The 16,722-nt window shown below is 37.5% G+C and overlaps 1 protein-coding gene across 3 annotated transcripts; it reads right to left on the minus strand.

The window, feature by feature from the left end:
- Nucleotides 1-13,996: 13,996 nt before the first annotated feature.
- Nucleotides 13,997-15,531, minus strand: LOC122049557 (protein TIFY 6b-like). Of its 3 annotated transcripts, none has more exons than XM_042610928.1 (7): nucleotides 15,315-15,531; nucleotides 15,026-15,195; nucleotides 14,858-14,946; nucleotides 14,699-14,789; nucleotides 14,542-14,617; nucleotides 14,403-14,460; nucleotides 13,997-14,325 (listed from the first exon to the last, which is right to left on the minus strand). In XM_042610928.1, the coding sequence occupies exons 1-7, from the start codon at nucleotides 15,400-15,402 to the stop codon at nucleotides 14,178-14,180; spliced, it is 720 nt and encodes a 239-aa protein (XP_042466862.1). In that variant the 5' UTR covers nucleotides 15,403-15,531; the 3' UTR covers nucleotides 13,997-14,177. The 3 variants fall into 3 exon arrangements, with proteins under 3 accessions (XP_042466862.1, XP_042466861.1, XP_042466860.1); XM_042610927.1 differs by having other exon boundaries at nucleotides 15,026-15,198; XM_042610926.1 differs by having other exon boundaries at nucleotides 15,026-15,207.
- Nucleotides 15,532-16,722: the final 1,191 nt, after the last annotated feature.

Below are 16,722 nucleotides of genomic sequence, written 5' to 3' on the forward strand. Positions count from 1 at the left end.
AATTAGAAAAAGAAAATGCTGAGTTAAAATTAAACTTATCAAAAGCATGTCTCTTAGACTTATTTAACAATTTAAAATTAGAAAATGATAAATTGAAAAGTCAAATTGAAAGTTTAAAAGAACATGCGTGTTTGAAATTAACTAACTTTCAAAAATCAAAATTTAGAAATTATAGTAAAATCAATTGGTACATAAGGAAACACAGGGACAAATTAGGAAAATTCTAAAAAATCATGTACCTCCCAAATTTTTTATTAATCCAATAGGAAGGAACCTGTATTGGATTCCAAAATTATGTTTGAACTGAATTTTTCTTTGGGTTTTCAGAAAAGGAAATTAAATGTTTAATTCTTTAAAAGACTTTGTCTAGAAAGTGGTTGATGATCCAATAACCAAGAAAGCCTACTACCTCACCACAACCTGGAATTTAATTACTGAATTGAATATTTAATTGACAAACTGATAAACATGTCAAATTTATGCTTTCAATATTTGTCAATCATTTCAATTAATTTAGCAAAATTATAAACTTTTAACTTGTTTTCTTAAACTCAAACTTATTATTAACCTTACTAAAATTCTTTAAGTACCCCAATTTTTTTTTATGTGATCAAAGGGGGAGGAAAAGGTACAACTTCAAGGGGCGTTAAGAGCTTAAGATTTTTTTCTTTCAAATTTGAATTATGCTAACTCTATCAATTTGAATTTGAATTATGTTTTTGCAATTTCTTTGATTGCAAACTTATGCTTAAAATGTTTGTTTTACAATTTCTTTTATTGCAACTTATTCGTTTTTAACCCTAACTTGAACTTAGGTTGATGCACATAAAAAATGTAGAGATTGTTGATCCCCGTGGTTGTTTTAGTGTGATCAACCAAGTTAAAGTTAGGTCCGGTTTTGTTTTGATCTCTGTGTTTATGTGTGCAGGAGCTTAGGAGCACAGGAAGTCGAGCGGAAGACGTAGCTAGCGAGAAGGATGACATGGGAAAGGAGCCGACGGGCTTGGTGCATCCGAGAGACAAAGTGCTACGAAAGAGTACATCGGTGGACGAGAAGAACGTATGCGACGTTCGAGGGACGAGAAACTATAGCGGAAGCCTGCTCGAGAAGAAGGTCAAAAATTAGGTTCGTGTAAACCCTATTTCAATTGGCCACAATCACTCAGGCGATCGGAGCAGCGGAAGAGCGAAAGAAGCTGATGAAGATTGCCGGAGGCGCCCTCAACAAGGGTTGAAGGCGCCTCCGAGGTGCGTCCGCGCCTCCGCCACCTTCAAGCGGAAGGCGCCCTCCATAAGCATGGAAGGCGCCCTCCATGAGTATGGAAGGCGCCTTCGGCTAGTCAAAGTAGTTGTTCGCAGTGGATAAAGCTTTATCCACTGCGCCTCGCTGGAGGCACCCTCCAAGCCCTTTAGAGGTTCCCTCAAGCTACAGACTCAAGCTATAGATAAAATTTTCTAGAGATTATAAAAAGACCCCTGGATCTAGGAAATATGTATCAACTCTAGTTCTCATTTCCTAGCATATTCCTGAGTTTTTGAAAAGTGTAATAGGCTTCTCCACCTACACGAAGGAGATCTTTTAGGGCTTTTCTTTGTCTTGGATTAATAACTACGTAGATTGTAACCAAGTAATTCCTTTGTGTATTTCTTTATTTATTAGTTTCTTAATGTCATTTATATAAGTGTGCTACTAATCTGAGTTGAACATCGAGGAAAGGTTTTATTTTTCTATTTCAGGCAATTCACCCTCCTCTTATCAGCCCTGCTGCTCCAACAGAATAAACCGACTGAATTTAAAAAATTTGGTTCAATTTTTTTTTTCAAAAATTCATTTTTTTAGAAAATTGGTTATTTCGGTATGATTTCAATTTTAAAATTTCTTATTCAGTTAAACCAAATAGACTGAATAAACTAAATTTTTCTACCAAATCAAAATTTTAGACTATATGTTTTTAGACCAAAATTGAATTTATTGAATTTCTAGACCCGACTTAGAAAAATTTGGTTAAACCCATATTTTATCAATTTGGTTTGGTTTTATCAAAAAATTTGGTCGGTTAAGTTAGTTCAAAAAAAATTTTGTTCAATATAGTTCAGTTTTAATCCCTACCATCGGATACTAATTGAATCGTGATTCCCTCTCGGATCACTTCGCCTCGGATCATCGACTAGTATCGAAGATGGAGACTCGACTCAGATTTGGCAAAGTCATCTTGATGATTGCTCGACATAGATACAAATAGAGGTAAGGCTTCATAGCATCATTGGTTGATGTCATTTTCACTCCACGTCATCCGACAGGTATAATTTATTATTATAAAATTTTATATTACAATTATGTTTGACATGTTGTATCCTATATGCATATGATGTGTGTTGTAATAATTAATTTATTATTATTATTGTCTTCCATTGTGCATTTGTGAAACGTGTTCAATGTGCGCATTCATCGAGCCCGCAATAGGATTTTGATTGTATTCCCAATAACCCTTCACTCAAACAAAGAACCACCACTATTCTTATGGTCTAAACCTCCCTTTAAGCATCTTGTCACCCTTGATGTGCTCTGGGCCTCCTTGTTGGTGCAACATCCCTCAGGTCAAGGTTGACCTGGTTGACCAAGCTTGAGTCTTGGTTTGGGTTTCAATGTTTGACAATACGAGACTTCGATGATATGGACAAGTGCCGGTGCAGTTGTTCATTTGGGGAGATTGTATGGTGCAATTCCCCTCTGATCAGGGTCTGATCAGGTTGACTGAAGAAGAGTCAAGTAGGTCAAGGTTGACCGGATACTTGACCGGGAAGTCCTAACTGGGATGTTAGGCAGAAGGTGAAAATCCTAGTGAGTGAAGCTAGGTGAAAGTCCTAGTGAGTGAAGCTAGGCAGAATGGAAATCCTAGTGAGTGAAGCTAGGCAGAATGGAAATCCTTGTGAGTGAAGTTAGGTGAAAGTCCTAGTGAGTGAAGCTAGGCAGAATGAAAATCCTAGTGAGTGAAGCTAGGTGAAAGTCCTAGTGAGTGAAGCTAGGCAGAATGGAAGTCCTGGTGAGTGAAGCTAGGTGAAAGTTCTGGTGAGTGAAGCCAGGCACGGAGAAATCCAGATGGGTCAAGGTTGATCAGACATCTGGTGAAAAGTCCAAGTAGGTCAAAGGATTGACTGGATACTTGGCACGGAGAAATCCAGATGGGTCAAGGTTGACCAGACATTTGGTGAAAGTCCAAGAAGGTCAAAGGAGTGACCGGATGCTTGGCATGATGAAGAAAAGTTTAAGTGGGTCTAAGAGGTTGACCGGACACTTGGTGAGGGAGTCCTAGCAGGTCAAGGGTGACCGGATGCTAGGCATGATGAACCAACAGGTCAAGTTTAACCAGATGTTGGTTTGGGAGGTTTGGGACTTAGTTTTGGGCAAAAACTAGTAGCCGGATTGATCAGCCGATCGATTGGCTGGAGCCCAATCGATCGACCGATCGATTGGTGTGTCCCTGCGACAAGCCTTCGTCCCAATCGATCAGTGGATCGATTGGGAGGCAGTCGCGAGAACACAGTAGCCTTCTGGATCGATCAGTGGATCGATCCAGAGGTCCCAATCGATCAGTGGATCGATTGGGAAGGTGTTGTATGTCGCGATAAGCCTTGGATCGATCGACCAATCGATCCAGGCGAATTTCCAGAGCACAGAGGCGCTCTGGATCGATCTGTGGATCGATCCAAAGCCTCCCCGATCGATTGAGAGCAATCCAATCTATCGGGATCCGACCATTGGCGTAGATAAAGGTCATTGCGTCTTCTTCGGTAGAGCTTACACGATTCATCTCTGATCTTCACCAGCGACTCCACAACTCTCTCTCAAGTTCAGATCGCGAGTTCTTGAAGATTCTTGGAGGTTTTTCCAAGTCAAGAGGCGGATCAAAAGCAAGAAGAGAAGTTAGGGTTAGGGTTTATTGTAAGCTTTTGCTTGTATTTCATATCCTTTCCTTTCTTCTTGTATTGAGAGTTTGTAAAGGCTTCTCCGCCTTCGGTAGTTACCGTAGAGGAGTGTGTTTCATAGTGGAGGGTGCGTGAGTGTGTGGATCCTTGGATTAGTCACCTCTTGTGAGGTGGATACCAAGTAAAATCTTTTTGTTAGCATTGTATTTTGTTTCTTGTACATTTCCGCTGCACATCTTTGAAGAAACAAGCAACGCCAACCACGAAGCACGCGACGAGCTATTCACCCCCCCCCCCCCCTCTAGCTACTTTTCGGTCCCAACACTCCTCTCAAGCATCCGATCACTATTGACTTGCTCCGAACCTCCCCTTAAGCATCCAGTCAATTGAGGTCACTTCTTTCCTCTAAGACTTTTTAATCACCTAGGGTGCATTCCCCAGGATTTTCGCCAAGCATTCAATCACCCTTGACATGCTTGGACTTTTTGCTTAGAGTTCACTCATCTGGGATTTCCCACCTCCTTTGTTCAATGTCAGTATTCCACCCACATGACTCAATCTGAACTATGACTCTGATACCAATTGATATGACCAGAAAAATTCACATATCTCTACAATGATATGATATTATTCACTTTGGGTTTAAGTCCTCAGGCATCCGGTCAATCGAGATCACTCCTCGGTTCACTCCCCCAGGAATTTTGCTAAGCATTCGGTCACCCTTGACCTGCTTGGACTTTTCACCACCTAGGGTTTACTCCCTGGTCACCCTTGACTTGTTTGGAAGGGGTTTACTCCCCTAGGATTTCCACTAAGCATATTGACCTGCTTGGGCAGGGTTCACTCCCAAAAGATTTCTGTCAAGCATATTGACCTGCTTGAACTTCTATCTCAGAGTTCACTCCTTTAGGATCCCCACCTCCTTCGTTCAAGATCATTATTCCATCCATATGGCTAGATCTGGACCATGACTCTAATACCACTTGATAGAACCAAAAGAATTCACATATTTCTATAATAATATGATATTATCTACTTTGGGTCTAAGTCCTTATGGATTTATTTTGAGTTTAAGCCAAAAGGCCTAAACTAATGGAGATATCTTTCATCTTATGAACTCATAATCTTTTCTATATATTACTTGTTAGTGTATGTACTTATGTGCCAAGACACTCCTTATGTATTTTGTGGATAATTATTTCATAAAAGCAAGTATATATCATTAATTATTTATTTTTTTGTACATATATGATTAATGATAAAGTTCCACGGATTAATAAATATATTAATATAAAAATAGTTCTTGATCGGATAGATATCTAGAGGGAACATGAATATTTAGATCAACGTTGAGTATGACTAGGTCGAGATAAACGAGGGATGGATATTCAAGTTATACTTGGGGGTGTCTTGATCTTAGAGGTACACTAGGCATGATCTGCTTAAGAGGATACCACATATTAAGCATCATTTGGTTATTCCTCTTATGAACGAGTGTAACTGATCTTTTGACTTGAGACTTTCATTTATGTTGAAGCAATCTAGGTGCCCTAGGTTTTGATGTTTGGGCAAAGGTTTAAGTTAGGTTTATTGCTGTATTTGATATACATTGTGAGTGTGCAGGATACAAGTACAACAAGGAAAGTCCAAGTGTGATCTTGGCAAAGGAGGAAAGTCCAATAATGAGTCTTGGCGGTGTAAGTCCAAGCATGTAGTCTTGGCAACGTAAGTCCAAGTGTGACTTGGCAATGGATGAAGTCCCGGAGGTGAGGAGCCTCTTGGCAAAGAAAGACCCGACAATATGGACAAGGCCGATGGAAGCTCCAGAAGGTAAGACGTGAAGGATGGGGAGGCATCCGAGGGACGCAAGGCTGATGGAGGAGGCTATAGGCTAGGTCTAGGTTGGTCGGGCGAGAACGAGTGCTGAGTGAATGTACTCGAGGTAAAATCCTAAAATTAGGGTTTACTGTAGCAGTACTGTAGTGTTACTGTAGCAATACTGTAGCAGTCGACTGATGACTGTAGCAGTCGACTGGTGCACTGTAGAGAGCCGTTGAGAGAGCCGTTGGGATGGCACCAGTCGACTGGTGCAAGGACCAGTCGACTGGTAACGGGCAAATAAGCTTACTGATTTGTTCTAAGCTCTATAAGAAGGAGCTTGGGATGGCCGGCCAAGGTGACGAAATTAGACTTGGTTAAAGCCTAATTAGTAGTCACTAAAGTGCTCAAGGATCTCTTGTGTCCAAGTGTTCTTGGTTGAAGTTGTGGTGAGGTTTCTCCACCCACAAGGAGCGGTTTGAGCTAGCCGGAGTTTCCGGGGACTAATCCACCGACGGATTGAGGGATCGTCCACCTTACGGACAGCCGTGGAGTAGGAGCATCATCTCCGAACCACGTTACATCGACGTGCATTGGTTTGCTTGTTCTTTTCTTTATCTTTAGCTTTCGTATTCATAATTTGTATTGTATTATTCCGCTTGCGCACTAACGAATACATAGGAAGCCATCGATTTGGGTGAGACGCTATTCACCCCCCCTCTAGCGGCCACCGATCCTCCAACAATTTATTCTATGCGTGGAGTTATATACTCTAACGGCGTTAAAAGTAGTCTTTAATCAGATTATGATTAATATGGTTGTTGGATACATAACAAAGCATAGAGAGAATAATGTTGAGTCATTAGAGGATTCATTGTTCTCTTGGAAATATTAGTAACTCGAAATCCATGTCCATGGGAGGAATGATTTATCATTCAAAAGGAATCTATTATATTTTGGAAATCAAGTAAAATAATTAATCTGCTGATGATGCATAATGTACCGAATTAATTGGGATGTAGGCTAGATGAAGAGATTAAATTACATAGTAATCGGCTTATAGTAGTTTATAGTTTATAACTAATATTAATTTTATCATATTGGGTGGCTAAAAACTGTTGCTAGATGGTTACCTTAGTCTGTATATGGATTTACACTGCCCTCATGTATAAAACCTAGAGGGTCGCATACATAGTACGTAGACATGAACATTATTTATAATTGATTATTTTTGTTGATACTAAAATTAACCAATTTATTATTTCAGAATAAGAATTAATTGAGTTATTAATAAATTATAAAACATTGGAAGCTAATACAGGTCAAAATCAAATATAGTTTTATTTGATTCAAAGAAGAGGAAGTAGAGAATTTGGATAGACATAATAATGGTGATCCTTGGAAAATTTGAAGAGTCATAACTCTTCATCTTCCTTGAAGAATTAATGGAGGTATAATTCTACTTAAATGAAGAATTAATGGAGGTCATAACTCTTCATCTTCCTAATTAATGGAGGACATAATTCTACTTAAATGAAGAATTAATGGAGAGATTAATTGTTCATCTTCCTTGGAGGCTATAAATAGCCACCCTTGGAAAGGTTTGAATTATGAACTCTCTCTCCACTTATCCCTCGAAGACTTCTTCTTCACTTTCTTCCATCAAAAAAGATCGATAGTGCTTCCAAGGTTTTGTCGATCTAAGAGGCTAACACTTGACGAATCGTATCAAATTCGTGATCTAGTGCATGTGGATACTACTAGAGGAGTCACACGTGGGACTATCATTTGTTTGTGATATTATTCACTCTATCAAGGACTACAAGGTATATTTTATTTTGAGTTATTTTATTTAAAACTATATGTACCACGAAGAGATCCATGATTTAAGGAGAAAAAATATCTGATTTTAGTATATGTATTCCGCTGCACTATGATTCCAACATTATCAATGTGAGACTTTAATTGTATTTATAACAAAAATGAACTAAATCCTTGGTTGAAATAGTTATTCAAGCTTAGTTTGATTCCATTTTTATAAGCTTGATTTAATATTGTCTTGAGCTTATTCATTTATATATTATCCAGTTAGTGTTGGGTGCACAATATTTAATTTAGAATTTTGATATATGACTAAGGTTAAAATTAGGTTAGTTGTTATCTAACCAATTGTGTTAAGTTTTAGGTGCAAGATACTTGACAAGTGTTAAAGTTATAGTTGTGAACCAGACAGTGACTAAGTCCTAATAGATCTAGACATCTAAATTTCTGATTGGGAATCATGCATGAGTTAAGTCTTGATTGGAGATCAAACAATAACTTTTTAGCTATAAGCTAAGCTAGGTGAATCAAGTCCAAGTGATTAAGGTTTGACAGACAAATTCCTAGCTGGGGGCTAGGTTAATCAAGTCCAAGTAGAGTTAGCTAAGAGCTATAGGCTTGACAAACAAGTCCAGGAAGTGTAAGTACCCCAAGGTAGTTTTTGATGTAATCAACCAAGTTAGGTTAGGTCCTGTTGATATTTAACCCCTATGTCTAAGTGTATAGGAACTTAGGAGCACAGGAATGTCGAGAGAAAGACGCAACTAGCGAGAAGGACGACACAGGAGAGAGCCGACGAGCTCAATGCGTCCGAGGGACTAAGTGCTGCGGAAGAGTATGTGGGCGGACGAGAAGGAGGCGTGCGGCGTTTCCGAGGGACGAGAAGTTGGAGTGGAAGATTGCTCGAAGGCTGAAAACTGGGTTTGGGTAAGCCCTATTTCGGATGGCCGAAATCACCCAAGCAAGCAAAACTAGAGCCGGAGCGGAAGACCTGGACCTAAGCGAGTGGAGCCAAAGCAAGAACCCGGACCAAACAGTTAACACAAAGTTAACTTAGGTATGGATGCCTGGACTGAGCCTAGGCGCTTGGACCATGAATTTTATCTAGATCAAGTTTGATGAGATCTGTTGCGATGGAGATAAAGTTTTATCCCCTAGAGGCGTCTGGAACCCTTCTAGGTGCCCCGACCGGGACTATAAATATAAACTTGGTCCCAATAGTTCAGAACAACACTAGTGATTGATTCTTCTTTAGTTTTGTTCTGTAATTGAGTGCTTTAATTGATATAAAGAGGCTTCTCCGCCTGAAGGAGAGTTTAATGAGTTTTCAACTTTCTTGGATTAACAACCTCCCCAGTTGTAACCAAGTAAACCTTTTCATGCCTCTTCTTTTTCAGTCTCGTATTTATTTTATGTGAGTGTTAGTACTATAAAGTTCGAGGAAAGTTTATTTTTCTTTGCAGGGCTATTCGCCCCCCTCTAGTCGGTCGACAAGGGTCCTACAAGTGGTATTAGAGTCAGGTCGCTTCAGGAGGACTAACCGTCGAATGAAGCACATGAGATGGTCGGACCGAGCATCTGCCCACTGAAGTTTGAGGGGGAGTTCACGAGCTGGAAGAAAAAGATAGAGGTATTATTTAAGACAGATTTCAAGTTACTTTTAATAATAAAATTTGGTTTTGTAGCACCTGAGGACAAAGAAGAATACCAATGGACGAAGAAGGAATAAACCAATTTCATGGCAAACGGTAAAGCAGAGTTCCATCTGCTGAGCATCTTACTGCCACAAGAAGTCAACTGGATCAAAACCTACGAGTCAACCACGGAGCTTTGGGAGAAATTTCTGGAACTACACAAAGGGACCTCGGAGGCAAAACTCACGATACGGGATATGCTCAGGAACCAGATCAGCAACATCAAGTTAGGAAAAGGCGAAACTGTTGCACACTTCACTCAAAAATAAAGGAGCTCATCATTGAACTTACGAATCTCGAGAAAAAGGTAAGCAACTAAGATTCATTAAGGTACGCGCTTAACGCATTTCCTAAGACTACTGAATGAGCATCATTAGTAGATGCTTATTATATATCTAAGGATCTAGAATTAAGTACTTTAGAAGAAATATTTTCAACTTTTGAAGTCCATGAAATGAGATGTGCAAATTTGAAGAAGGAGTCAAAACACAACATTGCCTTAAAGGTAAAGATGGACAAATAAGACTCTGAATCTTCTCTCGACGATGACGAAACAACACTCATGGTAAGAAAATTTAAAAAGTTATTTAAAACTAAAAAATTTAATCAAGTGCAGGGTACAAGAAGAAAAAGAAAAGTAAGATGCTACCACTATAATGAAGAAGAACACGTGAAAGACAGCTACCCAAAATTGAAGAAAAGGGACAAGGACAAGAAAAAGAACAAGAAGTCATCCCAGACCAAGTATAATCTAAAAGCGACATGGGATGACATGTCGTCTGAATCAGAGATAGAAGCTCTCGTCGGACTTGCGCTAGTGGCAAGTCACCAAGAAGATGAAGATGAAGCAAGCTCATCTGAAATGAGCATCAAAAGCATCGATGAAGGGGGAGCGACATCGGAAGGAAGCAATACTTCAGGAGGAGCTTCAAATTACAGGATCGATAAGGTAAGTTAGGTACGGTCTCTTCCTCCTAACAAGTTATTTAAGTTTGTAAAAATATTATCAAAAAATTACTGCAAGTTAGAAAAAGAAAATAAAGAGTTAAAATCAACCTTAGCTGATTCTTGTCGATTAGAAGATTTCGACAAACTAAAATAGAAAATGGAAAATTGAAAAAGAAAATTTAAAATTTAAAAAGTCATACATGCTTAACTTTTATTCCTTTTAATTTTAGAAATTATTCAAGACTTAATTGGTATCTCAAATATCATAAGGGTCAAATTAGGAAAATATCATAGAAATATATTCCTAAAAAATTCTTGATTAATCATGTAGGAAGGAATCTATTTTGGATTCCAAAATCATATTTAAATTGATTTTTTTGGACTTAGGGCTTTCATAGAGAAAATTGAATATTTAATTTCTTTAAAAGTCTTTGTCTAGAAAGTGGTTGTTATTCCAATAACCAAGAAGACCTAGTGCCTCGCCATAACTTGGAAACCAATTATTGAAATAAATGTTTAATTGACTTACTGTGAAACACTTAACTAATACTTTAAATTATTTTTCAAAATTTCTGTTAGAAAAATTCTGATCGTTAAAATTTATTTAATAAAAATCATATTTGTTAGAGTTATTTTAGTAAATTTATTTTTTCTGTGAAATATTATCTAAACAATTTTCTAAAACTTTTTCGGTTAGAAAATTTTCTATGAATTAACTATCAAAATGTATTTTTTTTAATTTTTATTTAAAATTCAACTTTTTATGAAATTTTTTGCATGCTCAAATCTTGTTAAGATTTTCAATAATTAAAAGAGTTTTTTTTCAAAATTTGTTAATAAAATCAGAGTTTTTGAAGCTTAACCTTTCATTTTTTTTTTTTTGTTTTCCCTTAGAATTTAAATTTAGATTTTCCAAAGTCATTTTAAAGTACCATATTTAATGTGATCAAAGGGGAAGAAGGGAAGATTAAGTCTAAGGGGAGGATAATTTAATATTTTTTTTTGCACATTATTGAGTTGTAAATTTATTACCTTGTTATTTCTTTTTTATGTTTGTTTACCCTAACTTAACTTGGGTTGCTCACATCAAAAATGAGGAGATTGTAAGTACCCCCAAGATAGTCCTGTTGGTATTTAACTCCAATATCTAAGTGTACAGGAACTTAGGAGCACAAGAAGTCAAGCGAAAGACGCAGCTAGTGAGGACAGCACGAGAGAGAGCCAGCAGGCTTGGTGCGTCCGAAGGATGAGGTGCTATGGAAGAGTACGCGGCCGGACGAGAAGGAGGTGTGAGGCGTTTCCGAGAGACGAGAAGCCGAAGCAGAAGATTGCTCGAAGGCCAAAAAAATGGGTTTCGGTGAACCTTATTCTAGAGGTCCGAAATCATCTAAGTAAGCATAGCTGGAGCCAGATCAGAAGACCCAGAGCCAAGCAAGCGGAGCCGGAGCAAGAACCCGAACCAAACAGTTAACACAGAGTTAACTTAGGTCCGAGTGCCCGGACCATGAATTTTATCCGGATCAAGTTTGACGAGATCCGTTACGACGGGGATAGAATTTTATCCCCCTAGAGGCATTTGAAACCCTTCCACACGCCCTGACCAAGGCTATAAATATAGCCCTGGTCCGGTTCAGAACAACACTTATGATTGATTTTTCTTTATTTTTGTTCTGTAATCAAGTGTTTTAATTGTTGTAAAGAAGCTTCTCTGCCTGAATGAGAGTTTAGTGAGCTTTCAACTTCTTTTGATTAACAACCTCCCCGGTTATAAATAAGTAAACCCTTTCATGCCTCTTCTTTTTCAGTGTTATATTTATTTTATACAAGTGTTAGTGCTATAAAGTTCGAAGAAGGTTCGTTTTCCTTTGCAGGGCTATTTACCCTTGTCTAGCCAGCCGACAAAGGTCCTATAGGAAGAAGCAACTAGAAGTTGTGGCTTGACACCTTAGACTAGATGAGTCAGTTGGAGGTTGAACATCCAGACTCAGCATAAGTGCAAGTAACTTTACATTTGATATCATACTCATTATGTTACATGTAGGGAACCATGTTTGACGATTCCAGATAATTAGATGGAATCCAGGGGTGACTAACTGATGATAACTTTCGACGAAAGGATTTCGGAGGGTCTAGGTGACCAAGGATACAGGCGACCGGAGTAGCTTCGAGGCGACCGGGAGATGTCGTTATCAGCAAACTGAGGGAGTCGGATCAAGATGAGATTTGACCCTTCTCCAGGCGACTGAAGAGCTTCGTTAACGTTATCAAATGGATAAAAGTTTTAACCACATCAACACCTCTATAGGCAATTGAGAAGGCTCTAAGTGACCTGAGGATTCCTATATAAGGAGTTTTGAGGCATATCTTGAAAGTCACTTATTTATACATAATTCACTCTTGTTCTCATGCTCTAAGTGCTTTTTTGCCTTCTGTGTTGCGACAAGATTGTGAGTGACACTTCACTTTATTTTAATCGACAACATCTAAAGTAATATTTTTATTTTTGTTGTGTTGCTTAATTTTGTTATTATGCTTAATTTTTAAATTCTTTTTCGGTAATGTTTCTCCATCCAAGAGAAATTAAAAAAATAAGAATAATATTTTATAACTACCGTGTGTCTATACTTCTAGGTTGATTGACCAACTTTCATGTGTAAACTATTAGCTAAATATATTACATGTTTTTATTGTTATGTATTGTTATGTGTTATTTGATTGAATCAGTTTAAATTTAGTTTATTTTTGATGGACTACTCTGATTAATTTAACGGTTTTAATTACTATCTATCCATTTATAATGCTATTCACCTCTCTAAGAGTTTGATCTTACACTCAATTTAAATTTACTTTATTGTTTGTAGTTTTTACTAGTTGTCTTTTTCACTAGGAAGTTTAGTTTATCCACACCCCCTGCAAGCCCTCACGAGTCGAGTTTAGTTTATCCACACCCCCACAAGCGCTCACGAGTCGGGTGCAGGAGAGAGCAAATAAGAGATTTGAGGATGATTTTAAAGATAGTTTTTGAGTGGGTACAAGTTATAAGTTATACTCCGAATTTATTAACACATCGATTGATCGAGTTAGATCTGGATTAAAAAAATAAATAGAAAATAAAGAAAATTAAAAAAAAAAAAACGAAATCAAATTAAGCATCACTCTCGCAGTCTCACTCACATAATGTCCTTTCTTCTTTACAGTGGCACACTAAATCTTTAATGGCTCAGTATCTCTCTAATTCCAACACATGATCCATATGCTATCTTCCTTTACATAATCAAGGACACATTACGAGTGAGACGTTTAAGATAAACATAATTAGAATTAATTTGATTCAGACGGTTGAAATTCAATATAAGATTTTAAACTTTAAACGAATATAACTTTTAATTTGAAATCTATCGTTGTATAGAATTCAAAAACATATATTTATTACCGATAAAAATCATAACTATCAAATTTTCAATCCTAAATTTCATCGTTAAAATCTTTTTTGAGAGTCTTTTTACTATTGAGGGTCTTTTTATTATTTTAAATAATTTTTAAGTATTTAAAATAATTTTTATATTTTTGATATATTTTTTAAAAAAATTGTCTTGATCCGTATTTTGATCCGTATTTTGATTTAAGTTAAGATGATTAATTTAATTATTTTTTTAGATAAAAATATATTTCCTTATTTTGTAAGATTAAAATTAACATCTTAATTTTTTTTTCATTATTTGAATAAATCGTGCTATAATTCCTTCTAGTTTTAATAAAAAGTTTTTTTCTTGAGATTCCTTTTCTCATCTTCTTTTCAATTTTCTTCTTCTAATCAGCCATAATCACTATAACGTAAGAAGGAAGAGGTTTGAGTGCCACAAACAGAGATATTCTCAATTGATGACGACTAAACCACTATAACACAGCAGTATAATTTCGGCATATTTCTGGCACTAAAATGAGCACCATGAATGGCTCAACGCTAGACTATATCGTTAGCTCAGTGCTGATGGACTCGATGCTGTTCTTGAGGTGTCCGGCGAAAGATGAATGGGAGGTGCTCGACGCATTGCATCCTCCACTGTCATTCCCCGATGATATTTTGGTGGAGGAGTACGGCATGGCACCGGTCAGCCTGCAAAAGGAACAAGAAGACACTAAACAACGTAACACTTGTAATCGAAAAGCTTCACATGAACATCACCAACTCACCTCTCTTTTCTCTTTTCCAAGAACCGTGCTAAGGACGCCTTCCGAGCTTGAGGAATGGCTGCCGGAAATCGATTGCCAAGGTTAGTTGAAAGATGGAATTAGAGCTTAAAGGATTCAGTTATTAGAAGTTGATGATCACCTCTTGGAGCGACCGGTTTAAGAACAGATGCTTCGTTTGCCCCACGATTTGCCAAAGATGACATTATTGATTGAGCCTGGAAAAAAAAAGGTATTCCTGAGAAATTAAACACTACTAATTAACCATATCTATGCGAAGAAGATGAAAGAATACATACCTTGTCTGATGGAACATCATCAAAAACATTCACACAGCCGCCGTAGAACACCGTCAACTGAGCAGTCCTTTGGTTTTTCTTGGCCTTGTTCCTGAAGTGAAGGAATAACAGTTACTGGCTGTCTTACTGATATCTGAACTTTCTGAACGAAGTGTTTACCTGTGACCGAAGGATCCAACAAAGGGGAATACTTGTGATGATGAACTAGCAGCAAAATTGTGAGGATTCGGAGCCTTGAAGTAAGGATTCTGAGACAAATGGAAATATGAAGAAACAGATACAAAAGATCACTGATCCATTTTGATGAAAGAGGAATTGCAAACAAACCTGAGGAGCTAAAGCAGGGTGGTGGGGAGCCCTTAGCAGAGGGTGAGATCTCAAAGAAGGGTGCTTGGGCAAAGCGTGGTTTCTTGGCCTCTCCTCTTGCGAAGCCTTGAAGAGCATGAACTGCTGCATGGCTGACGCCTTGTTTGGGAAAGGCCACTGCAGAGATGGACCTGCTAAAATAGCTTCGATTTGAAGGGGAGAAAGAAAACAGGAACAAACCAATCAATTGGGAGAACGACTCGAAAGAAAAAGGAAAACGCTCCAAAATCGAAGCTTTAGGGAAGAGCACCTGCATCTTGGCGGATTCCACGGGCGTCTCCTTCGGCTGCATCAGGATGGAGAATTTTGGAGTGAATTCCTAAGAAATCCCTCTTCATTTTGCTCGATTCGATCAAAAGGAAGCCCTTTTTCCTCCTCCTCCTCCTCCTCCTCTCTCTTCACCGAGATTCTTCTCTTCTCTGTGCATTTATTGCTCTTCTTCGACTCTTCCGGATTCGATCGAGCTCTGTTTCTTTGGGAGAGAAGGGAGGAGAAGATATAGGGGACGAGGAACCGGCGGGGGCCACGGGCGGTGCCACCACGTGCGAGAATTCTCGACGAGTGGGGTCTACCGCCGCATCCAATGGTGGAGGTCCGCTTGGGACCTCAGCGTCACTTCGCGGCGAAATAGCTGTCGATAGATTTGGTGTAGCGACGAGTATATTTTTTATCCTTGAAAAACTTTATTATTTTTGAGTAAAATAAAAATGCTTAAATACTCACAAAATAACTAAAATTCATTTTAAAAAATTACGGATTAAGATTATTACATGAATTATAAATTTAAAATTTACCGTTTAAATAAATAAATATATTAAAAATATATATTTAAAAAAAAAGAATGAAATTATACAAATTTTATGAGAAAGGAAAAGGAGAACCTACCTTATTGTTCTTCATAAAAATAATTTTTCTCTTTCACGTTATTGTCAAATAAATATAAAACAAAGAAAGACAAAAGTGAGAAGGACGTCTGTTTTAACTAAATCGTTAAAGGAGATATATTTTTTTTCTTTATAAAAAAGTATCTTATCGTTGTAAGATGATATAATTATTTTCTAATATTATTCTTATTATTATCTTTTATATATCTCTCATTTAAATCAGATATATCATAGTAGCTAAAAAATCATAATTACTATATAATTGTTCATATCTAGTACACCTTAAACCCTAAATTTTAAATTTCAAAAGTTCATAATTTTTTATTCGGGTGAAATCACGAAATATATAATATATAATTAGTTACATGGTGGAACTCCTAATAGCTAGGTTTCAAACTCAAAATATGGCGTTTAAATTATTTTAAGATGCTTCAAACAATTTTAATTTTAAATATTTTCTCATATTTTAACAGCAACAAAATTGTGGTTACTGTAATTCTGTAGTGGCTATAATATGTCGAATTAGACTAAAAATAATAAGAGAGAAATAATAATAAAAATAAATTATCACTTGATAGTGCATGGAGAGTCTCCCTCGATCATTATTCCAAAGATTAGTAGCCGCCCGTGATTTATTTCCTCCGTGTTAATCCTGGGACGAGTTGGCGGGGGCACTGGGGGCGAGCGTATTCATCTTTTGCCACCATGAAGAGTCTCCCTCGGATTTTTTTTTTTTGATGGTCGATGGAAAATTTTTGTGGGGTCGTGTCGATC

The sequence above is a fragment of the Zingiber officinale genome, chromosome 2B, assembly GCF_018446385.1.
Source record: "Zingiber officinale cultivar Zhangliang chromosome 2B, Zo_v1.1, whole genome shotgun sequence".
In the NCBI taxonomy this organism is placed as follows: Eukaryota; Viridiplantae; Streptophyta; class Magnoliopsida; order Zingiberales; family Zingiberaceae; genus Zingiber; species Zingiber officinale.